At 49.1% G+C, this 27,730-nt stretch overlaps 1 protein-coding gene across 1 annotated transcript in view; it reads right to left on the bottom strand.

Moving 5' to 3' along the window:
- The window catches only part of GALNT18 (polypeptide N-acetylgalactosaminyltransferase 18), a 338,899-nt gene that overhangs the window by 167,239 nt on the left and 143,930 nt on the right, over positions 1 to 27,730 (bottom strand). The window contains exon 2 of the mRNA XM_026008242.2: positions 6,608 to 6,800. Coding sequence (XP_025864027.1) covers positions 6,608 to 6,800 — 193 coding nt within the window. The remainder of the gene's footprint in view (positions 1 to 6,607; positions 6,801 to 27,730) is intronic.

Below are 27,730 nucleotides of genomic sequence, written 5' to 3'. Positions count from 1 at the left end.
AGCAAACACCCACAGTCACCTTGGATGGACTCTAACCTGCTCCTAGGAGGACTGAGCCCCTGCCTCCAGGCTGTGTTCTCTCTCTGCTATAATCCCATCCCAGACCTTTCTACTTGGATATTCATACAAGATCTCTCCAGTTCAGGAATAGGGTGTGTGTGTGTGTGTGTGTGTGTGTGTGCGTGTGCATCTGTCCCAGTTGTTCCCTCCTGGGGCTGCAGAAAATAGTCTAACCCCCCTGTAGTCAACCCCTCATGTCTTGATCTCAAGCTTGAGCCCACCAGTCAACCCGGAAGTCAGTCCACCCTATCCTCTGGCAGGGACGGATAAGGACCTCAGGGGACACTGGAAAGAAAGGTGACATCATTACTGACAGACTCAGGAGCCTCTGAGGATCTACCAGCAAGAGGCAGGAATAGTACCTGCCGGAGGCTCTGCCCTGAACTACCTTGGAGGTAGGCCATAGAGTTGCCATGGCAACTTTAAGCCTTGAAGCTTGGCACCCGGAGCTCCCTTCTCCTACCCACACTCAAATGCCCACTAGATCCGCACTCAACCCTTACATTTTCCCAGCTCCTGTTCAGAAATAGCAGCCACTGCCTGCAGAAAAGAATGAGGCGTGCACCTGTTGTTGTGGAACTATGGGCTCCCATATGCCACCTGCTTGGCCTGCTGTCGCTGAGGTGGGGGCCCTGCCCGTACCTTCCAGCCCTGAGTTGTAAGTGGCTTTGACCCACCGTCACGATCCTCCTTCCCTACAATCATAGCCCATATTCTCAGTGGCCCCCCCAAAGATGCTGCCCCATTCTCTCTCTCCATCCTGCAGGCAAAAACTTCCCTGACCTCTTTCTTATATATACCCTTCTTCTAAAAAAAATTGATGTTCCATCTACATGCAATAAAATCCACAGATCTTAGGTAAATTTGATAAGCTTTGATGAACATATATGCCTATGTAGTCCACATCCCAATAACACTTATATTTTTCCCCCTTGTCTTTCTGTCCCTGGTAGGTTATTTTGGAATCTACAGACAAGGAGGAGGAGGGTGGACACTGGGGCACTCTGTGTGCTCATGCACCCAGAGAAAGCCACAGGAACGTTTGGAGTTTGCAGCTGGGGATGTGAAGGATGGACAAAGTCCAGCCAGGGTAAGTTGCTGCTTTTCTCCCCTTCAATCCTGAGGCCTGCATATCTTTCCAACCTAGAAGGCAAGAAGGTAAAAGCCTGTCCAGGTCTGGCAAAGGCCCCTCGTGGGGTGAGGCCCAGGAGGATCACCAGAGGAAGACACCAATCTCCTGTCTCTCCTGGGCCTTCTCACCGGGATGGCACTTGTTATAACAATGAGGGGAGAATGAATGACATTTTTATTTCCCTCAGAGCCAATTGTCCTAGAGCCTGGAGGAAATTTGTCCTTTCTCTGCACAGACCAAAGAGCCCAAATGAGGCTAATAAAACTGTTGCACTTCCAGTTCCAATGTCCTTCCTTCCCCGGGGGAGGGGGGGGGCATCATTACGGGTAAGGGGAGGCTCCTTGCAGATGCCTCTCTGGTCCTGTCTCCCTGCTGCAGAGGCCACAGAAGAACAGGGCTTCTGTGGGCCTTCCAGTTCCCACCCCTGACCTACTACAAACCTGCGAGAGTGGCTCCTCTACCAGGAAGCCAGGAGACGGTCAGCATGCTTTCTGATCCCCCGCCCTGCTCTCCTAACACCTTCCACCTGGATTCCTACTACAGTGCAAACTCCTTGAGGTTTCTCTGGTGCTTTACTAGATGCCTGGCACACACTTGGAGCTCAATAAATGTTTGTGGGATGAACAAATTAATAAAGCCTAGCAACCGGCTGGATGGACTTTTTTCCTTCTGGTTATGTCTTCTGCTGTGTATAAGGCACTGAGTAGAGTATGGTCCTTTCAACCAGATGACAAAAGTGGGTCAGATGACATCTTTCAGCACCAAGAAAGAAGACAAAATAAGGGACCAGCCAGAGACGATGGAAGAGAGGTTGGGGCAGGACTCGGAACACCCACTTTCCATTCAGGGAATGAAGCCAAGCATAACGTCAGGCTTAGAACTTGGAAGAGCAAACCCAAGAACACAAAGAGCAAAGTCCAAAGCCAAGGACACCTCCAGGAGCAGAAATCCCCCAGGGCACTGAGATTGAAACCAAGTGGATCCCACCAAGATCCACCTGGCCTGATGCTTCTAGAGACTGTCTTTAGCACAGTGCTTCCTCTTCAGATGCTACCCCCCACCTCCACCCACCTTGCCATATTATCCCAACATTACCAGGAGCAAAGGCATCATTCTCTGCCTTGATAATGGGTTTCATGTTCACCAAGACAATTTTTCCAGCACTTAGAGAAGACTCTCCTGACTCAGATGAATGGATTGGCCCAGTGCTACATACTGTTAAAGCAGCCCCCATCCCATTAGAGTGTCACAGATTGACACTTCCAGGCAGTAAGCATGGTGGCAGTGACAAACACAAATTCTATTGCCAGACTATCTGGGTTCCAACCCCAGTCATGCCACTAGCGACCTTGGCAAATGTTATAGTCTCTCCATGCTTCAATTTTCTCTTTGGTAAAATGGGAATTAATAATTACACTGTCAAATAATAAGAAATATATATATATATTTGGGTCTTAGACCCCAGTTCCTGACATGGAAATCCTAAATCCCTTGTCATTTCCCAAGTGAAGGAGTGTCTGACACCGAACTCCTAAGTCCCTTGGGATTTCCTGCATGATGGGAGCATCTTTTGATGTAATGAGGTGATTCTTGGTAGGCCCTGAATGAGGGCTGGTCACTAGAAAGACCAAACCATGATTGGAAGTTTGGAACTTTCAGCCTACCCTCCCAACTCAATCCTCTGAAAAGTGAGTTAATAATCCATCATGCTTACATGATGAAGCCTCCATACAGATCCTGAAAGCATGGGGTTAAGAAGTTGCCGAACACATCACGTACCAGGAAGATGATGTACCCCAAGTCCATGGGGACAGAAGCTCCTGTGCCTGGGATCCTCCCAGACCTCACCCTATATATCTCATCACACTGCTCATCTGTGTCCTGTATCATATCCTTCATAATCAACTGCTAAGTGTATTTCCCTGAGTTCTGTGCCATTGCTAGCAAATGACTGAATTCAAGGATGGGTCATGGGGACCTCACTTTATGGCTAGTCTGTGAGAAGCACAGGGGACAGCTGAGTTTTAGCTCAGCTGCTTAACCTGAGACCTTGGACTGGCCTCTGAAGTGGGGGCAGTGTCATGGGCCTGAGCCCACAACCTGTGGGACCGATGCTGACTGCCAGCAGCTAGGACTAGAACTGAATTGAATTGCAGGGCACCCAGCTAGCGTCACAGAATTGGTTGGTATGGAAAACCCCACACATCTGGCACCTGAAGGATTGTGAGTAGGAGAGTAAAGAACAGTGTGCATTTCCCAGACAAGTACCAGCTCCGAGGTTACTGCGAGGAGTCAAACAGTTAATAGAAATAAAGTGCCAAACGCATCCCTGCAAACACGGCCCATGCTATATAAATGTTTGCCAGTGTAATTTGGAATAAGATGATAGCAAAGACGTTGAAAAAATGTTTCCAAAACGAGTTCAACAGGATAAGCTAAGCAATGACCTTGTTACAAGGTAGGAACGTTTTTAGGGAAATGAACGAAGAGAGGCACTGCTTTACCTAAGCACACTCTTGGTTTGAGTGGATCCCAGCAGCTCTCCCATCTTGGACGTGTGTCTGGCCCAGGATCTGAAGTAGAGCTAGAGAGAGCTTTCCAAGCACGCGTGCAAAGAGAAACTGCATCCTGAAAGCCACTGCAAGAGAGCACTGATGAGGGCTCACTGAGAAGGCTCAGCCCTACCTTGTATCAGAGATTCCATTTCTTCTTCTATGGAAAGTCACCTTGCCCCACAGGAGAGGCGTGGAACCCCATGAGCAGTAGCTCTGTGCACAGGGAAGGTCTTTCCCTCATGATTACAGCTCAGAATTCGACCTCTCTGGAGTCCTTTGGAGACTCTCAGCAAACTCAGGAAGCCCAGGTTGGATTGCCCCCCACCCCCCAAAAAACGTGCTACCTCCAAAGTGTGCTTGAAGGAAGGCCTGTCCTTCCGAGAAAGGCCACGTGATCTCTGTCCCCTCAACCCTCCACTTTCCTGTTTCTCTCCTGGGGAAGTAGCAAGAAACAGTGACGGGGCGTACCTCTCAATGAAGGGTTAAGGGGCTCAGGAGTCAGTTGGCTCTTAACAAGACAGCTACCATCAAAGGCCGGGATTTGGCCTCGGGAGACAAGGGGTCGAGTCTTCGCTCAGCTACTTATCCAGCTGTGTGACCTCAGACACAACACTTACTCTTTCTGTTCCTCAGTTTCCTTAACTCTGAATGAGGAGAACACGCCAGTTCCTTCCCTACCTCTGCTGCTGGCAGTCGCTGTGGTCCACTGGGAAGGCTGTTCTCCACAGGTCAAGCTCTGTGTAAATACCAGTCATCGTGATAGTCACGATGCAGTCTAGAAGATCCATCCTTTCCTTAGACTCCTTATTTCCCCTTTAATTTGGAATAAACAAGCATTGAACTAGGTCTGAGTTTTATGTCAGAGCTGATTGTGAGGTCTGCAGCTCCTGTGCTGGCCAAGATCCAGGCCAAGGCCCCTGCAGAAGTCCTGGGGGTCCCACTGCCTCTTGAGGACCCTTTTTCCAGAGCCTCTAGGTTCTGGCCAGGCACAGTCTCTGAAACACTCCCAGGGAGAGTCACCTTTGGAATATTCTCAGAAGCCAACCCCAACCCAACACCTCTACTGACTGCTATCATGGTTCAAACCACCACCGCCTCTCACCCTCATAGGCAGAAGCCTCCTAATGGGTCCCCTCACCCCCCACCCCCCGGCCCTGTCAGCCTGCTCTCAACACAGCAGATGGGGCCTTTGAAAATGACAGAGCATATTGCCAGTCTGCTCCAGGGCTTCCCCTGGGTCCCCATCTCATAGGGTAAAAGCCACACCTGTGCAGCAGCCTACCAAGCCCTCATCCTGGGCAGCACCTGAGAGCTCTGAATAATGCAGATACAGAGGGCCGCCTCTAGAAACTTTTATCTGATTTTACCTCATCTCCAACTACCGCCTTCTTGCTCACTCTGTTCCAGCTGCACGGGCCTCCTTTTTCAAACATGCTAAGCACACTTCTACCTCAGGACCTTTGTACCTGCTAGTCCCTTACCTTGAATTTTCCCCCCAGGTATCCAAATGGCTCGCTTCCTCATCTCTTCTGGATGTTTGCTCACATTTCACCTTTTTAGTAAAGTCTTTTCCAACTCCTTCGCTAAAAATCCAATCCCTCTTCCTATTCCAAGAGTCTCAATTTCCTTCTCCAACTTTCTATTTCTTCATAGCATTTGCTGCCATCTAACATGCTGCATATCTGACATTTTTGTTTTGTATATTATGTGTCCCCGCCCATCTAGAATGTAAGCTCTGTGAGGGCAAAGATGTCTGTTTTGTTTACTGCTCTGTCTCTGTGCCTAGACTGTGCTGGCCCATAAGAAGTGCTCAGTAAATATCCTTTTTTTTTTTATTTTTTAAAATATTTTATTTATTTATTCATGAGACACAGAGAGAGAGGCAGAGACACAGGCAGAGGGAGAAGCAGGCTCCAGGCAGGGAGCCTGACATGGGACTGGATCCTGGGACTCCAGGATTACGCCCTGGGCTGAAGGCAGTGCTAAACCGCTGAGCCACCCGGGCTGCCCAGTAAATATCCTTTAATTGAATATATACTCTTCTAGCCCCTTTTAGATCCTCTGCTGCTCTTTCATCCCTAGAGCTCAGCCAAGTTCCCCATGGGCCAGGGAAAACCATACTCAATTGTACAGTATATATCAGGTGCTCAATAAATGTCTATGGAACTAAACTTTTCTCCCTAAGAGAACACAGCCTTCAAACCAAGCAGCAAGAGCTTCCCTGAAAACTCCAGATATAAGCTCACTGCAGTTTGTAGCTTTAAGAAAAATTTAAAAATAAGGAGAAAGAGGGGGAAAGAAGGCATTGGGGGAGGGGGGGACTCACAAAAGTTAATGAGATTTTCTCAGCTGTGGTACGTGCCCACACTTTTAATAATTAGGAGTAATAAAAATTCTAACTGAACCTTAAAGGAACATCTTCTGTAACAAAGAGAGAAGTCAAGACAGACTTCTGTGTCGGGTGTAATGACTTGTTAGCCCTAGAAGATGGAGATACTTTAAATACTAATTTATAGAAAAAAAAAATAATTGTTCATAAAAATGCAACTAATTGGGTTAAAATGACTTATTAACAGAAACACCAGATGACTCTAGACCCTGTAAGGAATAAATTAGGTTATTAATCCTCAACATCTATCATGGAAGAAGTCTTCCCCCTGCTTAGCAGATGGAGAAACTGAGGCTCTCAGAGGAGGTAGAAAGTGACTTGTCCAATGAAGGCTGAGGGCACAGACCCTGGCTGAAGCAGGAGAGGCACCCAGGAGTCCAAATGCCCTGTCCTGACTCTGTTTCCGGCACTGTGGTGACCCCATCTCCCCACAGGGAGGTCAACAAGGGCCCAGCCACTGACTCTGCTCACCCACTGGGTCTGAGGTCAGGCAGGGGCCGGTCGAGGGGCAGGCGGTCACTGAGGTAGGCGTTGTAGCCGTAGTACTGGAACTGCTTCAGGGCCATGCGCCGGCCTTCAGGGCTGAGCTCCTGGCCCCAGTGTGCAAACAGAGAGGAGTCTGTGAAGGGCTCAGCCTCTGCCTCCTCAGGCTTGGCAGGAGCCTCTGGAGAAAGAAGGGACAAGGAGACAGCGGGTCAGAGTGCACCCCTGCAAATGTCATGACAACCCCTTTCCCCTCCTTACCAACACCTTGGGTAAAACAAGCTTCTCCCCATACTTGGGGGGCTGCGCAGAGGATAGACTGTAATCCCCATGCTTCTTCAAACTCATTTATCCATCCATCCATCCATCCACCCTTCCAACAACCACTAGGCACAAGGGATATAGAAATACATCCTACAGGTCTACTGAGCAGCTCATGGATGTGATCCTGATGCCTCATGGCTTCAAGTCAGAACTCCCTCCTTTCCCCACAAGAGATGCTGGCCCTAGCCCTCAAACGGGGCTTCTGCTTCTCTCTCCCAAGATTGTACCCCCACTCCCTGGCAGTCCTGAGCCTGCCCTATACCCAGGCACCCTAGCTGGGGTTCTGGGCCCCTTTCCAGTCTTGCCAGCCCACCTCTCTCTCCATTGTCTGGTCTGCTGTGAGTGGCCTGGTCCCACCAAGTGCCATTCACCTGGCTCCAAGGACCCACAGCCAGACTGCCTCCTGCTGCTTCCAGACTGTGCCTACCAGAATAGAGGACAGCCAAAAGAAATTCCCAGGCACCCATGTGTTCTGGGCACTGCTCATTGGGCTCCCAGTAGATTTGTAGGGGCAGCCCCTACAGCAGGTCAAGAGCTCATGGTTTCCCTGGAGCTTTCTAAGAAAATGAAGGGGGCGTTATTACCTATAAGAGCAGAAGCTTTGGATTCTACAGACATGGATTCAAATAAACCCCTGCTTCACCATTCACTGGCTACGTGGCCACTAGCAAACACTCAAGCTCTCAGATTCCCCCATCTGTAATGCGGGCACACTAATACCTACCCACCTCCCTACCCTCCACCCAGGATCTGAGAGGATTAGATAAAATAATGTATAGATAAAATAATGTATATACAGCACTTTGGCCAGCATGTGTCTCAGAAAAAGTTCACGATAGAAGGAAACTAGTATAGCACTTAGCAAGGGGAGCCTGGTGGGTCATTTGACTTTTTTTTTATTTTTTATTTTTATTATTATTATTTTTTTTAATGGGGGTAACAGGTAGGTTTTGCCAGGACACAGGCTGATGGATCAGGACTTTGGAATTCATTCTGAGGTACAGGCAGTCAAGGTTAGAAATCAGAGAAATTGGACAGAGATGCCAAGCCCACTGGACGCTATCCTCTATGCTCACAAAACATGATGTAAGTGAGAGATGGTGCAGGGGCCTGGAATGAGACAGAGACCAGAGGAAGCAGAGCAGATTAGGGACAGAACAGGCAGGCTTGGGACATCTGCCAATATCCCCTCAGCCATCTGTATGAAGCCTGTGGGTGTATACACACCTATGCCAGGTAAAGCTACAGGCTAGAGCCAAGCAAGGAACTAAGGTTCCAGAGTCTTCAAGGTTGGGGAGCTCAGAGCTGCAGACCACAGCTCTTACTACCACCTCCTCTTGGGGGATTCTCATAAGAACCCATCTGGGAGAGGGGAAGAGGCCTTCTAATACCCAGGATCCTCCTATCATGGAAGGGGTGCTCTGGGGGAGGAAGCCCCTGTCACTAGAGGGGTACAAAGGCTGTCTTTGAGAGAAGGAGGCTTTTGTGGCTCCCTAAAAATTAGAGAGCCCTTGATTCTTTTCTTTAATAATTTTTTAAATTGGTGTTCAATTTGCCAACATATAGCATAACACCCAGTGCTCATCCCATCAAGTGCCCCCCTCAGTGCCCATCACCCCATCACCCCGCCCCCCCCCCCCCCCCGCCCACCTCCCTTTCTACCACCCCTTGTTCATTTCCCAGAGTTAGGAGTCTCTCATGTTTTGTCTCCCTTTCTGATATTTCTCACTCATTTTTTCTCCTTTCCCCTTTATTCCCTTTCAGTATTTTTTATATTCCCCAAATGAATGAGACCATATAATGTTTGTCCTTCTCCGATTGACTTATTTCACTCAGCATAATACCCTCCAGTTCCATCCACGTCAAAGCAAATGGTGGGTATTTGTCGAGCCCTTGATTCTGAAGCAGAGCAAGTATGCCAATGCCAGAGGCATTAGTGAGACAGATGCCTAAAGACGTGTCATCAGGGCTTGGACTCCCAGGTGCTGGGCGAACCTGTGGAAGGCACCTCACCTCTCCTGATCATGTCCTTGGGACATACCCCAAACTGGAGGTACATCTATCTCTTTAGGTACATCATAGCTAACCCCCACTAAGTGCTTTCTACCAGTCAGGCTCTGCTGTGAAGGTTTTTTCCCCCATCAACTCATCACACCCTGTGAGGTGGGGACAATTATCATTTCCACTTTCCAGGTAGTGAAATGAGGCACAGAGAGGATAAGAACCTTGCCCTGACTCACTCAGAAGGAGGCGAAGTAGTGGAGAGTCAACCTCGAGAGGTCTGTCTCCCGAGACGGTGGTCCTGACCATCACACCACCGTGGATCCACATGACAATGGAGCTGGGATACACATGAGTTCCACAGATAAACATGACAATTTTCCAATTTTCCTTAAAGATATGGAAGGAAACTCAGATACACAAAACAGATTGGGGTCTAATAAGGAGTAAAATGCAAACCAGGTGAGCATTTCTATGACAAAGTAAGAGATGTGGAGGCCAAAGTTCCATCCCAGAACTCGGGTCACACTTGTTCTCCCCTCTGAGGCATAGGTGAAGGGAAGCACAGGGCTCACAAGATCCTAAAGGTCCTTGCTATCTCTACAAAGATGCATGACTCATTCACTTGGAATGTTGAGAGCAGTAAAAATCGAAATCAGTGAGCCAACTGAATCATATAATATTTAAAAGAAATGGAGTTTTACTGCTCTCGCCTACCTACCTAAATGGATATTACCAAGTAAAATGAGATCAGTTAATGAAAAAATTATGATTCACAATTAGACCCGTGTTGCATAAAAATGTATTCTAAACATATTAAAATCCTAGGTTCCACCACATGCTCCTGTCTTCTTACTCAGCATGGGAATAAACCACAGCAAACTTGAAAGAGGTGGGTCTTGAATGATGTAAGTCAGGGGCACGGCAGGAGCAGGAAGACCCTTTGCTGAATTCCTGCCCAGAGCCAAGCACCACGCTGGCTGATGTCTTTACCCAAAGTTACCTCTGTCTTGTTCACAGGTGTGGACTCCATGAGGGCAGGGTGACATCTGTCTTGGTCTTTGCCATGGGAGCATCTTGAGAGGAGTTCCATAAACCATTTTAAAATAAGTTAGTTGACAAGCACTCCGTAGAGCTTAGTTATTAGACATGAGGAAACCAAATGAAAAGGTTAAATGACCAATCCAAGGTCAGCTGGTTTGTCAGGGGCATTGAAGAAAGGTCTGGGTCCCTCCAAACCCCACATTCTTTGCTCTATACCATAAATGGCCAACTATGGTCTGAGGGCCAAATTTGGCCCACTACCTATTTTGTAAATAATGCTTTATTGGAACACAGCCCATCCATCCATGAGCTTACAAATTATCTACAACTGCTTTAGAGCTAGAGGGCAGAGTCAGGTGCGTGCCCATGTGGCCTAAAAAATTGAAAATACTTAACCAGCTGGTCCTTTAAGAAAATGTATGCAGACAACCCCGGTTGTCTTCCATTTGACATCCAAAGGACTGGTTAAGAGGACTGGTTGTGCAGTTACACTCCAGATCTACCATTCGCTGGTTTAGTCTAGCTTACCTGCACTGCCCCTGTTTTCTCATCCAGAAAATGTCACTGATAATAATAGTATCCTTTTCATAGAGCCGGTGTACATATTCCATGAGATGTCCCATGTCAGGAGCTTAGCACAAGGCCTGGCACATAATAAATGTTAGCTACTAAGGAACCACAAAGACCCTCAGCCCCACCAGGGTGCCCTTCCGACAACACCTCTAGAGTTCAGGTGGGGAAGATAAGTGGCCCTGCCCTGAGGTCCCCTGCTCTGAAAGACGTTGCTGCCGCCTAGCCCCCAGAGGAAGGACTTCCATGCCTGCACCAACTGGCCAACTCTTAACTGGTCCTAGACCCAATGACTACCTTCTCTCTCTGGTAAGAAAGCAGCCCTACACGGTCATCAGCAAAGGAGGACCATCTGACATGTTGGGGTGACAGGCAAAGAGGCTTCAGGGAAGTGCCTAGGCTGGGACCTCGGCAAAAGTCCAGGGGCATCTGGACACATCTGGTGATGTACCAGACCAAGAGCCATCTGTCACCCTGGGATGAGGTACCTCTCAGGAGCAAATCTAGGCTATACTGGAGTATAACTTTCCCTCCTAGTGTCCAGACCTACTTGGACACAACTGGCCAACAGGGGGGACACAGAAGAAGTATATATCCAGCAGGCTCCGAATTCCCCAAGGACGGCTCCTCCTGGCAGAGACTAAGCAGGCACAGTGAACTCAGCCTGGCAGCAGAGCCAGAGTTTAGAGGGTTCTGGGTATGGCACTAATCCTATAATCCTAGCCCATTCTTCACCTAGCCCGGGTGCTTGTCTGGGTGAGACAGGAGAGAGAGAGCAGACTGAGAGCAGACGCTGATAGCCACACATAGGGCCTGATTGGCACCTGCATAACACAGAGGCAGAGAGGCATCCTCCCACCTTCCCTCACTATGAGCTATGTGGCATGGGCAGGTGGGCAGCCCCCAGCAGGATATGAACAGACCCACAGGCCGGGGGAGACACTACCATGCTATGCCCCTCTCTGCACCGTATCCTCCAATGGCTACCTGTCTCCTCAGCATGTAAGACCAAGTCCCTACTAACACTTAGAAGGCCCTACACGGCTCCTGGTGACCCAGATTCTGAGATCTCATGCCCTGCCACTGCCCCCTGTCCTCTCTACTCCAGCCACAGCGGCCTCTCACCAGACTCACCAGGCACATGTCACACCCCAGGGCCTTTGCTCTTGTGTTTTCTTCTACACCCTTATGGCTAACTCCCCTCACTTCCTTTATCTCTTTACTTAGGAGTCATTTTCTCAGCAAAGCCTTTCCTAAACATTCGATCTCAGTGTTCCCTCCACACCCACTAAAGTACTTTTTCTATTTGTCTTACTTGTTGTCTTTCCTGACTCAACTGGAGCCCCATGAAGTCACGGATTTGCTCTGTTCTCTGAGGAATGCCCAGTGCTTAGAAGAGTGCCTGTTCTGGCAGATGCTTAATGAATATCAGGAAGACGAATGAATGGAGTAGTAGCAGCATGTCAGGAGAGGAGTCAGTAAGCCCCCGATCCATTAGGGTCCGACTCCTCACATCCTCAGAGGGAGGATGGAGACTGGAGTCCTGTGTCAGCAAGCAGGAGTGTGAAACCAGTAAAGGCCAAGGCAAATTCCATTCGCATGTAGCTAATTTCCTACCCAGTTCACTTATGCAAGGCCATTTGAGATCACTGGTATGCTCTTAGAAGATTCCCAGGGAGTTCCATGGAATGTGGTCATTGGTGGACAACCCCGACTTCTCTCTCAGGACTCCTTGGTAAATCTTTTATATCAGAGAAGTACCTGGAATCTCTCCCAAGCATCCAGAACAGGACCATGCACAGAGGAGCCACCCCAAAAGACATGGGGACAAGAGAGAAGAGAAATAAGGAAGGAGGGGGAAAGGCTGTGTCTGTTTCTTGCCTTTTCCTCTTTCTACTCTCACCTGGAAGCACTCAGAATTAGAAAGACCGCACGAAGGCCCAACATCCTAAAAACAAAGGTGCAGAGGACAATGAGGTGGTAAGAGTCAGAGTCTTCAGAAAACTAACCAAAAATGTTTTCTGGGAGTGTCTGACTCAAACCACAGAGCCTCAGAGAGTCTGAGAGTCTGGTCCCAAAGTTCCTGCAGACATGTGGCTGCCAGCCTTTCTCCAGAGCTTACCCCTGGCTCAGTCTCTAAGGTTCTTGCTACAGAAATCCCCATCAACAAAATCAAGGGGAGGATTTCCCTGAGAGGTCACTAATCACCCTACCTTTCGAAGAGAAAAGGCACATTGATGGGTCTGTGCAAAAATTACATTTCTGACACTGAGAAAGAGGCTGGCTTCTTCCTCCTCTTTGACGTCTCTCAGAGGAACCTGCCTTTTGCTTTGTGGGGGAAACAAAACCTCTGGCTCAGGGAAAGACCATTCCTGCTCATCCCTAGAATGCCCTTCTTGGCCAGCATCTGGGAAATGCTCCTCTGTCAGCTTTATCCCAAAGGGCTCCCCATGGCTGCATCTCCTGCATTGCTCAGCTTTGGGAGTCGCTGTCAGCTTTGCCCCAGAGGGAGCCAACTCTTCTTATTAGACAATCAACAAGTATTCAAGCAAGTCTATTCTGCACCAGGCCTATTGCTGGGCATTGGAAATACAAGGCTACTCAGACTTGTTGCCTACCCTCAAGCAGCATCCAGTCTAGTGGAAAAGCCAGTTATATAGAGAATGTGATCAACATATAGAGAATGTGATCGATGCTCCAGAGTGTATAATGTGCCACTGGGTCACCAAAGAGGGAAGAGGCACATGCCGGGAAGGCTTCCCAGAGGAGAGGATGCTCCAGTTAGACATGAAGAGTAAGTGAGATTCACAAGCTCACTCTGAAGAAGGGCACTGCTAGGGCAGGACCAACAGGATCAAAGATGCAGAAGCAGGAGAGAGCACAGCGTGGGGGCTCACGGCCTTGAACAGATGGCTATCCACAGCTGAGACCAGGGAAGAAGAACCAGAGCTGCTGGGGCCTCAGTCGACCTGGAACAGCGGGATGTGTAGAACCATAATGAGAACGGCAAGTCTGAAAGGCCAGGTCTGGCCATATCATTTGGAAATAATCTATAAGCCTGTAAGCACATATGCCAAAGCCCAACACACTAACCATCACCAAAGTACTGTCTCCAGTGGCAAAATGCATTATTTGTGGTCCAGGGAGGAGCAAAACTACAGGCCAATCTTGGGTGTCTATGCAAACCGTCTGCCCCTTGAGCTGATCCCTTGTACGCTGTACCCCCGTTCCATTGTGCTGCCCCTGCCAGGTGGTGAGGCCAGGCCGTCACAGTGGCCTGGGATGTAGGGGGAGAAGAGGAGACTGTAGCCCAGAGACATGTCCCCAGCCTGCCTCTATGTTCTGAGCCAAGACACACTGGTGTGAAGACTGTGGAAACTTCAGGCCCTGAGAGACTTCCCAGCCAGTCTGCGCGGTTCGCTGGAACGTTAAACCACTGGGATACTTCCACAGCGCTGGAGTCCCTCCGGTTGGCCTTGCTACCCCAGCTGCTCCGGCTCTCTTCTTGGAATACTCCAGCAACTACAAGGTATATACCTGATCTGGCCAGCAGTCCCAGGGCCTGGCCTCGCACCGCAGCCAGTGTTCATGCCCGTGCCTAGCTGGTTACAGTATATTTTGACAATCACTTGCTCTGAACCCTTCCTAGGAGGCCCCCTGTGAATAAGAATCCCAGAGAACTTTCACTCGGCTCAGCTGCTTCCCCATGTTAATGCCCAGTTCTCATTGTGCCTGACCTGTTTTCTGGAAAGTTCTACTCGTGATCACATGGGGCATCGAGAATCGCCACATTATGGTCTCAGAGATATGCCCGCAGTGCCCCACTAATGAGAGCGGAGAATTACAGATACACGTCCTGACAGCCTCTATGCTAATTCACAGAGACAGGAGGGAAGTGGGGCAAGAATGGGGCGCTTATGAGGCTTTGAGCAATTAAAGCAACAAAAGCCACGGCTCTGAGGGTTGTGCACAGGGGCACCCGCCAGCACCAGGAGTACATCTGGAGACTCTGCCAAGGGTTTCGAAGCTCCTGAAGCCACTGATGCTGGAAGCAGAGAGAATGTTTCCAGCGTGAGGGCCACTGCTTGGGTGAGCAGCCCAAATGCGGGCCTGCCCAGCGGCTTTCACTCCAGGGTCTTGGTGGTGTGGAGACCACACAATGGAGTGGAAAGAAAATGGGTTTTGGAGTGAAGCAGCCATGGTGCTGCTGCCCAGCCCCCTCCACTTCTGACTGCCTGTCCCCTCCAGGACCGCATTCCTGGCGATCCCCATCTTTAGGAGCCATGTAGCCAGCTCCTGCTGTGCACTTTACTCCCAGGCACTGGGAGCTCTTTGGAGAAGCAGGAGAGGCTAAGCCCTGACCTCCCCAACACCTATCTCTGTTCCTTGGATTTGGGGATAAATCCTAAAATAGCAGGAGGGGGTCACATCACACAGTTGCTGCTGGAGGCTCCAGTGATCTAGAGCTCCCACCGCAGGGCTGGGTGGCAGTACTGGTGGAAGCCTGTGGAGGGGAGACAGAGCCACAGGGAACTGAGCTCACATCACTTGGGACCCCCCAGCCCACTGCCTGCGCTGAGCCACATCTCCATGGGAAGCAGCAGCTTGGCTTCTAGGGCTTCTAGAGCCTCTCTTCGGTCACCTTTAGGGATATCTTCCCAGGAAAGGGGTGGAACCTTCTTGTTTCTTGTGGTTTTACTCAGTTTACTATATGTTCCTCTTTCCGGCAGGGTCAAGAAGGCTTCTTTGAGAGTGTGTGGGGAGGGGGCCTAGCTTGTGCCCTGCAGCCAGTCCTATAGCCACTGCTATTTGTGTTTCTGCCCTCAGGCCATGCTCAAAGCCAAAGGTTTGGGTGTTTGGTGCTGAGATCCAGAACCCAGTAATGAGGAGGCAGGGAGAAAGTGGAACAGACCGGCAGGCCCCTGTCCCGGGTAGCTGCCTGCTGCGGGCACTAGAACCTGTGTATGAGGTTTATCTAGGGGACAGGCACAGATGGTCCTGTCCCCTGGTCCTCCTCCAGGAGTGGAGGAGTGTTCTGAGATGAAGAGACACTTTCCAGGAGTGTTCTGGGGATCCTTCTCTCTCCACTCCTGGGGTGCTGTTCAGTCTCTCTGTACAAGGCCTGCAGCCTGGCCCTTCAAGCCTCTGTCTTCTCCCGTAAAATGGGAACAACCTTTCAAGCTGCTGTGTAGAGTCAGTATGAAGTCAGCTTTCGGAAGGATGAAGGCGAAGCATTAAATAATGGACTTTGCCTTGCCGAATATCCCAGATAAGAACTCTTAGAGGATGTTTCCTTTTCTTCCACTCCATTTATTTTTTTTAACAGCTTTATTGGGGTATAATTTATATACCATAAAATTCACCCATTTCAAGTGTGCAATTCAATGATTTTTAGAAAAATTTTCTTCTACACTTGAGATGCCTTGTTGCAAGTTTTATTGGGGGCTAAAAAGAAAAGGCTAATTGGATATTCAAGAAGGTACATTTTTCTTGTAGGCTTTCAGCAAACTCCTGCCTGCTGGCTTCCCGCTGGTGAGAAGTCACTGTTATTCCTACTAAAGAGCCTAGTGTGCAGGCCCAGCCACAGCAAGGTGCTGAGAGCTTACGGAAAGAGGTAGCCAGAGGGCCAGGAGGCCTCAGCCCGCTCTCACCTCCAACACGGGGCAAATCTGCTACTCCTTGGGCCCCCCTTCTCTTCTGTAAGATGGACCCAGTTTTGGGTTTTATTTGAAAGAAAGGAGAACTTTAGCACATCATTGTGGTGCTTTCCTTATCCTGGAAAAACAACACATTGTGCTGTTACCGGGGCTTCCCAAGGGGATATTTTCAGATTTTTTAAACACCCTTTGATGTGCTCAGAGCCCTAATAATAAGGAAATAAGGTATTCTCCATAAGGTTTTTCCCCTCTCTGTGCTTCTAGAGGTGCATTAGAATTCATGCTAAAGGTCTTTTGCCAGCAGCCCTCACAATTAGGCTTTCTATTCTAGGGATCCTCAGAACTGCTAAAAGAAAGAAGTGAAATCTGACAAGAAAAAGCTTGGAGCTAATCAGAAGAAAGGAGCCCTGACAGTCTCAGGTCTGACACCATTAAAATCTTCTGCTCGACGACTTTATTCATCGTGGCAAAGGCAAATCTGGGAGATCTTCCTCTGACACCTGAAGGAGATTGTGGGGAAAGTGTGAGGCTTCTCCAGAATGCTTCATTATCAGGCAGTGGCGGGGATTGCTCTGCAAGGGCCGCTTCCTGAAGGGGCTCTGGAGTCAGCTGGGTGACCTTGGTCAAGCTGGGTGACCTTGGTCAAGCTCCTGAGCCTGTCTGAACCTGAGCTTGCTCATCTGTTTTTTTTTTTTTTTTTTAAGATTTTATTTATTTATTCATGAGAGACAGAGAGAGAGAGGCAGAGACACAGGCAGAGGAGAAGCAGGCTCCATGCAGGGAACCTGACGTGGGACTCGATCCCAGGTCTCCAGGATCACGCCCTGGGCTGAAGGTGGCTCTAAACCACTGAGCCACCTGGGCCTCCCCTGCTCATCTGTTTAATGGGGATTATGATATCTACCTCCAGCTCCCGGCAGAGATTAAGTGCGGTGGTGGCCGTCAGTAAAGTGTTTGGCCAACCATCAGATGCCGGGTAACTGGATTAGCTTCCTGTCATCAGGATGACTGAGCGGTCTAAGGCACTGCACTCAGGATCAGTTTCCTGTGGCTGCTTTAACAAATGAGCACAAATGTAGTGGCTGAAGGCAACACAATGGTATTATCTTGCAGCTCTGGAGACCAGGAGCCTGACAAGGGTGTCTCTGACATAAAACCAAGGCGTTGGCAGGCCTGCATTCCATTCCAAATATTCTAAGAGAGGATCTGTTTCCCTGGATTCCTGCATCTTTGAATCCTCTCCAGCTTCCAGGGGCCGCCCACCTTCCATGGCTCACCGCCCTCTTACTCCAAGGCCGCTGCCAACAACAGTGGCTGGTGTCCTCTTCATGTGGCATCAATCAATCTGACTTTCTCTTCTGATCCCCTTTTCCACTTCTAAGGAGTCTGAGATTACATCGGGCCCACCTGGATCATCTGGGATACTCCCCTATTTTGAAGTCAGCTGATTAACAACCTCCATTCCACCTGCAACCTTAATTCCCCACTGCCATGTAAGGTAACAGATTCACAGGTTCCAGAGATTACTAGCACGCGCACACCTTTTGAGGGGAGGTGGTCGTTCTTCTCCCCACCCCAGTAAGAGTTCCATCACGGTGGGTTTCACCATCATCGATAAAAAGAAGATTCTAATACCTTGCCCTTAGGGTTGTAAGAGGCAAAGGAATGACACCTAACATTTGTTGAGCTCAACCATATGCCAGCACAGATCCCAGCACAGTGTTTGCCCATCCCTGACACTCCAGTGAAACTGCACATGGGGATGTGACTGGAGTTATCAGGGCAGGACCGACAGCCAGGTTCTCCAAAGGAGCAGGTGCACATGGCCATGAGCTATGCAGGGGCCTTATCCCTGACCTTGAAGCCACCTTGGCACTGCCTCCCTCACACACCAGCCAATGAACAACAAAGGAGAGCCGCAGACGGTGCAAAGCAGGTACTGTGGCAGTCACCATTCTGCATGGGGAAGAATCCCCACTGGCTCTGATTGAGGCATCCCAGGTTCCAAATGGCTCCTGACCATTGGTCTTGCTTCCTCCTGCTATGCTTTGGACTGGGAACTGGCATTTGGCTACCCAAAATTCTGGCATTTAAAACTCCCTAAAGCTGCAGTTCTTTTGGGTTTTTTTTGGGGGGGGGTCCTCATCTGAGAATCTAATGAAACCTATGACCACCCCCCAGAAAATGTACACTGATACACGCACAGAATAATCTGCCTTCAGTTTCAGGGCAGCCATGAGTGGTAGTATGATGCAAAGCAGGGGTTGGCAAACTTTTTTCTTTAAAGGACCAGGAGTCACTATTTCGGGCTTATGGGCCACGTGGCCTCAGTCACAACCACTCTGCTCTGCTGTGTTAGGGAGAAAGCAGGTGCTATGTAAATGAGGGGGTGTGGCTGTGCTCCAAGAAAACTGTTCATAATCACAGGCAGCAGGTCACATGTGGCCTGTGGGCTGCAGTTTGCCAAACCTTGGAGTGGTCATAGCACAGACCGTGGATCCTGGCTGCTTCATCTACTAGATGGAGGACACTTAACCGCTCTGAGCCTTGGTTTTCTCACTTGTAAATGAGGATAACAATACCTACTTCACAGGGTTGTAGTAAGGAAAGTAGGAGTAAATCTGCATCAAGCACTCAGAACGGTGCCTAGCACCTAGTAAGCTCAGTCAAGCGTCGGCTGGGGTCTGTCTGCTGGTCAAGAGCCTCTGCCTCCAGGAAGCTGGCTTTCATACACCTCTCTAGCTCCTCTGAGTCTCTGGTATCTGCCTCATGGGACACAACCCTAGCCCACCTGGCCAGGGCTCAGTGAGGCCTCACTCAGCCCCACTGGGAAGGACAAAACACAATTATGATTTGGAATGTTTAAGTCCCTGCAAATGGGATGCTGAGCAAGGCCAGGGAGAGACAGAAATCATGCCCCATGCCCTGCAGGGGCCAGGAACTGGCAATGGTTAGGAGAAAGCAGCCCCCACAGGCGGGCTAGGATTCAGGAAGGTGGCAAATCCTAGCAAAGAACTAGAGAATGAGCCAGGGGCCTAGGAAGAAGCATCATTATTTCTGTCTGGGCTGGCATGGCAGGTGAGGGATGGGAATTCATCGGACTCTGGGAGACCATTCCAGACACTATATGCCGACCTCTCATAGCCAGCCAGACCCCATGCGTTCTCCAGAACCGGGGCTGGAGCCGGAGCCGAGCCTGCACAGGGTGGAGTCTGGGCCCAGGTGTGGCCGAGCTCACCACTGAGGGGCCAGGCAGGCAGCGGCAGCCGGAGCCCAGCGTGTGCTGCAAACACACTCCGGGAAATGCAAGAGGACGTGATTAGAAATTATGCAGAATGAAAGCTTCCATTAAAGGTCCGAGTCTTTATGCTCTAAGCCAACCATATAAAGAACATGTGAAAAACTCACTTTAAGGAGTGACAAATGTGTGTATCTTAGGAACCAGGATTTATAGGTGCCATTATGTGCTACTTTAAAACAACCCTTTAAACCTAGAATCCTGCCTAGGAGATATAATGAACTCTGAAGCACATGCCATCATTTTTTTTTCCCTCAGAGCTGACAGCCTGGAGCTGAGCACCCGGACTTCTAAATATACACCTCACTGTTCACACATAAAACACAGTGTTTCCACACATCAATTTCTTGGAATGAACTAGCTGGCCGACCCTGATGATGTTCAAGTGGCATGCTTCTCCCGGCACAGATGTAGCGATGGGAAAAGCTGGGCTCAGCTGGGATGAAACGTGACCCTTCGCCCTAGGACAGTCTGCAGCCCGACCCACCAGCCCATCACCAGATGCCTGCAGTGGCCGCACCTCCTAGGTGCTGGGACGGGTTGCAGAGAAGTCCTGGCTTTGGGAAGCCTGCAGCAGGAAGGAAGCTGGGAAGGGTGTGTGTACCTCTCCTCTAATATCACTCTACCCTCCCCTCCTCTCCCGTCTCAGCCTCTCCACAGAAGCATCTTCTGGTGGTAGGGGAGCAGCCCTGTGCTGGAACGCAGTGGCTCCCAATGTCAGTGAGCAGCAGGCTTACCCAGAGGGCTGGTGAAATCACAGGTGAGGTGATCACTGGGCCCCACCCCGGGAGTCCCTAACTCAGCAGGTCTGGGGTAGAACTTGAGAATACGAATATACATTTCTAACAGGTTCCCAGGGGATCCCGAGGCTGCTGCTTGGGAGCTTGCTCTGGGAACCAGGCTATAGAGGTGATTGGAGTCCCAGGCCTCCTTCTAGTCTGGCTCTGCGGCTCGTACTCTCCATACGTAGGCAAGTCCCCCTTCTCTTTACCTGTTACCTCCTGGGTAAATGCAAGGGGATGGGACAAGATGAGCTCAGGCCCTTCAAATGCAGTGATTCTAGGGTGCTTCAGATCACACATTCTGGCTCACACAGGGACTGGTTGCTTCCACTTAGAAGCAGAATGGTCAAGGGAACCTTTATACCTCTAGTTCAACTCTTGTAGTTTATAAATAAAGTCCAGCGAGGTTAAATGACTTGGCCGAGGTCACACAGATAGGTAGCAGCTGATTCTTAGACTGGAAAAGGAGAAAGCCCCCGAATGCCCTCATTCCTTGTTTAGTGCTCCCTCTGTCACCCATGAGGATTCTGCTACATGGCTCTGGGAAAAGGCAACCTGCTTGACCAATAAGTGTTTCCAGTACCTCGGAGGCATCCAAACCCTAGAGCCTGAGCCTTGTGCAAACCAGCGAATCCTTCTACAGAGACTCCTCACCAATGCTGGTGTCTGGATCTAGAGCTACAGAAACACCTGCAACCCATATGTCAGGCCAGCAGAAAGCTCAGAGGTGCTCTGCAGGTGTGGAGGGAGAGGACATTAATCATGAGATCCAGGGACCATTAAACCAGGCTCCCAGAGGAGGGAGAATTCCTGGTTTGCTCAGTTTTCACCAGCTGTATCCTTGCACATGGGCACACACACACACACACACACACACACACACACAGACTCACACACAGTCACAGAAGGTCACAGCAGCCGACAAAGGCTTTTCTGAAAACAGATTCTTCTAGTCCCAAGTGGCTGCTCACCACATATAGCAAGACCATTAAAAATGTGTCATTTCAAAGACAAGAGAACACTTGTAAAAACAAACTTTCAAGAAGAAATATTATGGGGCTCCACTCTGGTTAAACAGCCCCCATCTGAGTCCTTCAGTGCAATTTATAGCAGAGCGGGATCTCGGGAGCCAGGGTGTTTCTGGGTTCAGTCTGTTCACAGGTTCCTGGGTGCCCAGGCGAGGGAGGTCCCAGGGCTGGTTGCGTCATCACTTCCAGCAGCTATTGGCTTGCTCGACATCTTTTCATTATTGTCCTCAGCCATGAATCTCCTAGCCCTGGCAGCTGTGCCTGAATTTCAGTGAAGAGAAGTGGGTTTGTCCTTCGAGAAAGTTAACACATAGGCCCTCCCAAACCCAAACCCCTGCAGGACCCAGAAAGGCTTTGAATCTACGTCAAAAGAGCCATCAAAGAAAATAGGCCATTTTCAAACAAAATCCATTTCTCGAGCATGACGGTAAAAATATTTATCACATGAAAGATGTGAAAACCTTTATGATGTCTCAATGCTCTGTATTATGAATGCAGCATGTGTCCGGCGGAATGTGTGCAAAAAACCCAGTCATGCCTATGATTTTGATAGTGGGAAAAATTAGTCTTTTCCATCTGGCAAACTCTTAATTTACCAAACCAGTTGTGCTGTATGGGCATATGAGGCAAAGGAAAGAAGTGAGCCCAGCATTCCTGCCAGACAAAATAAGCAAAGGACTTGGACAAAGAAACTCAACATGTCCCGGCCACAGGGAATAGGGGTCCCATGTTTATCTCTCTCTGTGAGCCATGGCTTTGGATAGCATCCACTCATACCTCACACACAAGGCTACACAAGGCACTTCACTGGGCCTCAGGATTACACACAGGGTCTGAAAAAGTTCTTCCGGGAATTTCATAATCATGAGTGTTTCCCCGACCAAGGGATTTTCAAAGTGCATGCCAAAACTCAATTCTATGTCCCAGAAAGGATGGTGAGCGAGCAAGCCAAGTCTCCTGGGCTTAGATCCGAGGATAAGAACTCTATTCAGAGACTGTGTGGCCCTCAAGTTCGACCTCTTTCTTACGCCTTGAGGTTCACGGATGACCAGAGAGGGCACTCAGAAGCTCAGCCTCTCATGTGCCCATGAGCATGTCTTTCTCTTCAGAAAAGAAAGGCCCCCTAGTTCTAATGCCCTTTCTTTCTGGGTGGGTGGCTCAAACAGAAGCTCCATGACAGGTCCTAACACATTGACAAAAGACACATTAGCTTGCCCGACCTTTTCTGGGTACCCACAGAGAGGCAAAAATTAAACTCCATGCATTTGTGTAGTTACGAATGAAAAGTAACCTATCCAACTAATTTGCATCAAGATGCTACTGTGCAGAGAGACAACCTAGCCTAATGATGAAGTACAAGGACTCTGAGCCACACTGCCAGAGTTTGGAACGTGGCATCCTGACTTACTAGCTGTGCGGCCTTGTGCAAATCACTTAACCCCTATGGACCTCAGCTTCCTAATGTAGGAAATTGGGGATAATCATAACACCTGCTTCCTTGTGGGGTTATTGTGAGGACTGAGTAAATTAACAAAAGAATCTCCTGCATTCTATGTGCTACATAATTGTTGGCAACTGTTACTGTTATTATGGGTCAGGCATTCTGCTGAGCGCTAGGGATAAAATTGTAAACAGAAACAGTGAGGAGTTGTTGGGATGGCTACTTAACACCTCTGTGTCTTACCTACTAGTGTCCATACTAGTGTCTGGTTCACAGGGTAACTTAGAATACAAGGCTCCTCTACCCTCCCTAAAAGGATGGAGGGACCCAGGGCCCACTGGTATCTGGGGATGAAGGGCCTTGGGATACCCAAGAAGGTCTGTCTCTGCTCTTGGCTCTCTACCCCATTCCTGCTAAGGTCAGGGGAGGAAGAAAAGTCAGGAAAGCCACAAGGATGTAAAGGAGCCTAATGCCATAATGTGAGGGTCTCTGTATCCAGACTGATCACCTTGGGTTGGGGAATTGTGTGAACAGGTGGCAATTTTTTCCTACCAGGCTGGTCACTCTGTGCAGACCAGGTCAAGGAAAGACAGATCCCCATCCTATAGGGCAGTCAGTCTGCAGGGAGACACCAAAGATTCCTCCTGGCTTGGGGGGTGATCCTCTGCTCCTGAGGATCATAACCCAGTGGCCATGGCACCTTGGCAATCACAGAAACCAAGGCAACCCAGGGCATGAGATTGGGAGGCACAGCTCGGGCAGATGGCCTGCATGAACCAGAGTGGCCTGAAGGTGACAAGCCTCTCCACTATTGGGAGTGATCAAGGGGAAGCCTCTAGACCCTCTCGCACACACATATCATCTTGTACAAGACATATCATGGTTAGCTCCCTGGCAAAGTCAGCCCCATGCTAACCTCTTCACCTCTGCAGGCCCCAGTAGGAGGAATGTTACTGCTGCCCATGCGCTGGGCACTAAACTCTCTCAAGCGGAGGCTCACCCGGCCTAGCAGTCATGCCTTCCTGAGCCCTCCTCTCCATGCAGTGCTCACCAGCTCAGTGCAGAACCCAGAGGGTAGAAGGTTCCCCAATACACATGTGAGGCAAAGCTGGAGCCTGAAAGAACCACAGGAACACATCCATCTAGACCAGCTCGTGGCCTCTACGGCTCATAACTCACAATAAGAACCATATGTCATGTTACACTAGGCCACCCATGCAGACTGGCATTAGGAAAATCACAAGTTACAGAGCCATCTTTAGTCTTACTCTGTGGGACTGATTCTGGTATATTCTATGTTATTCTGTTAAGAAGGAATGCTGGTCATGACCTAGGAAACTGATTCTGTGACCTACAAATGAGTTGGGACTCACATTTTTAAAAACATGAATCTAGATCAATGGGTTGTGACCTTTCAGAAACCAATGCTCCCTTTACATAAGTGTTAAAATCCCCACTCTCCTTTCTTATTACGTGAAATTTGAAACAAAATGATTAAATATTCCAATTAAAAACAAATAAAAGCAATGGGCATTCGGAACATGCTTTTACAATATACGCATGCCACCTAACCAAACTGTCCCAAGATTTTGATCCAGATTCCTCCACCGAAGGAGAAAAGGTGCTCTCCCCACTGAAAATAACTTAGCTTAGGACAGTGGTTTCTAGGAGCTTCCAAGAGCCCCTTGAGGAGGGTGGACCCTATTGGGGGTGTGGGAGGTCTGAAGTGGCTCTTTCCCCTTTTCCCACAACAGCTGTAATTTAGACTGTTTACACACTAAAATTTTGCATAGGAAACCCTTTAGAGAAAGGTCAATGGCTAAAGAAGATGATTTAAACTCCACAAACTGGTGAGTTAATCCATGTCATTTTGGAGGGGAAAGAAGGAGGCCAAGTCATTCATTCTATCAGGAACGTTCAGAGACTTGCCAAAGATGGCACAGAAAGGCAAAGTTGGGGCTAAAGTGAGTGTGGTGGGAGACACAGGACAGGAAGTAAAACCTGGGCAGTCACTCCCCAACCTTTAAACTATTTCAAAAAAGCTTAGCAATAAGGACACACACAGATCAATGAAGGGGCCCAATTCCTTGACTATGGGTTAGATTTTTGGAAGACTCAGGGTGGAAAAAGTCTCCCCTACTGGGAGTCAAGAGCCTTCCTTAACAGCTACATGTCTTTGACTAATAAAAGATGGGAAATAAACTGATCATCTTTGAACAGAGGCAGTGTGTTTGGAGGAGAGCATCTTCTTAACCTGAGGTCCAGGAGGCAAGAAAACAGCTATTTCTTTGTGTTTCCACCAGCCAAGTGTGCTACCTGTGCCCATGGTGGAGTGGGGAGGGGGGCTCTGTTAATACACTGAGACTACAGAAGCCAATGCTGAGTGTCAAGCTCATGGCTCTCTAGCACCTGCTACATCAGGTGCTCTGCCCTAAGGGAGATCACCTACCACTTGATCATCAGAACCATCCCAGAACTACTGGTTCTGGTTGTAGTTGCTGCCCTCTTGTTCCTTCAGATGGGCTTTTCTGACCCAGAGCCAGACAAGAGAGGCAAGACAACAGATAGTCTTCTTGGGGCTTCCAGCAAACTCCTCCCAACACAGCAGAGGCTGCCATGCTGATCTGATGGCCAAACAGAGGCCATATCCTAGCTTGAGACCAGGTCCCAGCTAGCTGTAAATGTCTCCGAGGGTTGGAGTCAGCCCAAGAGACATACCTGCACATATTCTTACACATGCAGGGTATAGACAGGCGCCACCCCTGAGGCCACAGCTTACCCTGAGTTCCTAGCCCCGGCTGTATGTATGTTAAAGCCACCTGGAGAGAAAAATTAAAAAAAAAAAAAAAAAAAAGCACAACAAGCCTATTGATGCCCAGGCTCTACCCTAGACTGGTCAAATCAGAATATCTGGAGATGTCATCCAAGTGTTTTTTTGGTTTTTGTTTTTGTTTTGCTTTATTGCCTTGTCTCCCCAGGTGATTCCAATAAGCAGCCAAGACTTAGAATCACTAGGTTGGGAAAATGATTTACAAAATTCAGTGTATACATAAGAATCCATCTGGAAAGTCTGGTAAAAAATACGGATGCATCCCAAGATGGCCCATCCCCAGAGATTCGAGAGCAGAAGGTCTGGGACAGGCACAAGAAATTGGCTCCTCCCTGATCAACAGAACTTCATGTCAGTCCAAACCATCACAAATCTCAAATAACAAGCAACCCTGAATGTTTTATCCCCTGACCCAATACCATCATCCCTTTATGTACCATCAATGTTTTATTGGACAAATACTATGCCTTCTCTCTGATGTAGTAGTATATTATCATACCCCCTTTCATACAGCCTTTTGGAAGCTTCATCACTGATGACTGCAGAGTCTATTTTCCTCATTTGGGCATCATGATGTCTCATTTTCCCAATGTGAGTATCAAAAGGCCCTTTTTCCACAAGGCAAATGATAGAAGATTCTTTGATATACTCATGAGCCGGGGGAGAAAAAGCAGGTCTGTCAAGGACCTGGGCTGCAATGGCCCTCAGCCCCTGACTGATAAGCTCAATCCTCCTTCCTTCCTGCCATGCAGTTTTATAAATAGCCATTTATACTTTTATAAAAAGTTTATTAAATATTTCTAAAACAACAGACTTGTTTTAAGATTCTGAGTCTTTTCTCTATGCCACAAACTCTTTAGGTGCTTGATTCAGTGTTCCCTAGAACACACTTTGAGAAACAGGGCAGCTGAGGCTAGGCTGCAGGGAGGATGCTGGGAGATAAAACCAGGGTCAGGTTGGGGGATGCCGGACCTCACAGCCTCCTGGCTGAGCTGCACTTCCCCAAGGCACCTGTAGGCAGGATTCTCAGGACTGGAGGCTTTTTCACACAGGAGCCCCAGGAATCAAAGGACACTTCACTTTAAGAATGTCCAGCTTTCGGGGCACCTGGGTGGCTTAGTGGTTGAGCATCTGCCTTTGGCTCAGGACGTGATCCCAGAGTCCTGGGATTGAGTCCCATGTTGGGCTCCCCACCAGGACCCTGCTTCTCCTTCTGCCTGTGTCTCTGTGCCCCCCCCTCTCTCTGTATCTCATGAATAAATAAATAAAATATTAAAAAAAAAAAAAGAATGTCCGGCTTAGTGAACAGCTATTACTGACAATGTGGCAGATCCCACCAGTGTTATAACGGGGAAAGGTTTCCAACTACTGCAGGAGGGAAACCCAGATGAGGCCGACAGGCTCCCTGCCTTCAGTGACCTCACACTCTAGTAGGCAGTAGACCAGCGAACAGGTGTATCACCATCATACTGGGCGGCCTCGCAGGCCGGCTGGATGGATGAACGGTCAGACAGACAGATGGTCATACTGCTGAAGCCAGGGTTTGGTAGGAAGAGTTTCAGGCACCACCGCTACCTCTTGATATGGGCCAGCAGAACCCCGCACTTTCTATGTCACTGCGAATGAGCCAGCTCTGAGGATTTTATTTCTTGGATCCCAGGAGCCAGAAAAAGCAGTCGGAGTTGCTATAAACACAAAGGAGCAAGTCTGCTTTCTTGCCTTTGTGAATATCTCAGACAGTGCAGAGCTAATGAAGGCCCCAAACCATGGTCCCAGACTGTTCCTAGGGACTTCACAGAGGGAGTAGATGAAAGGCACCAGGACATCTCTGAAAATCTGTCCCTCATTATAAGCGGTTCAATGCCTCAAGGCAACATGCAGTCTCCACTGTATCCATCTGCAGCTTCCCCTTCCTCGGTGGCCCAGACTGTTCCTTGGGACCCCAGAGAGGAGAGGTCCTCGGAGGCAGGTGAGGCAGCACTTGCCCTCCAGCATCACAGAGATCAGGTCCTATGCATCACCCACCCATCAGCAACAGCCACTTGGTGTGGGAGCCCGAAAAGTGGTCAAGAGTGTGGGCTCTGGATTTAACACACAAGGGCTCTACCTATAGTCTCTGTGACTTTGGGCAAGTTC

The sequence above is a fragment of the Vulpes vulpes genome, chromosome 11 (assembly GCF_048418805.1).
Source record: "Vulpes vulpes isolate BD-2025 chromosome 11, VulVul3, whole genome shotgun sequence".
Classification (NCBI taxonomy): domain Eukaryota; kingdom Metazoa; phylum Chordata; class Mammalia; order Carnivora; family Canidae; genus Vulpes; species Vulpes vulpes.
This window is presented reverse-complemented; position numbering and strand designations above follow the sequence as displayed.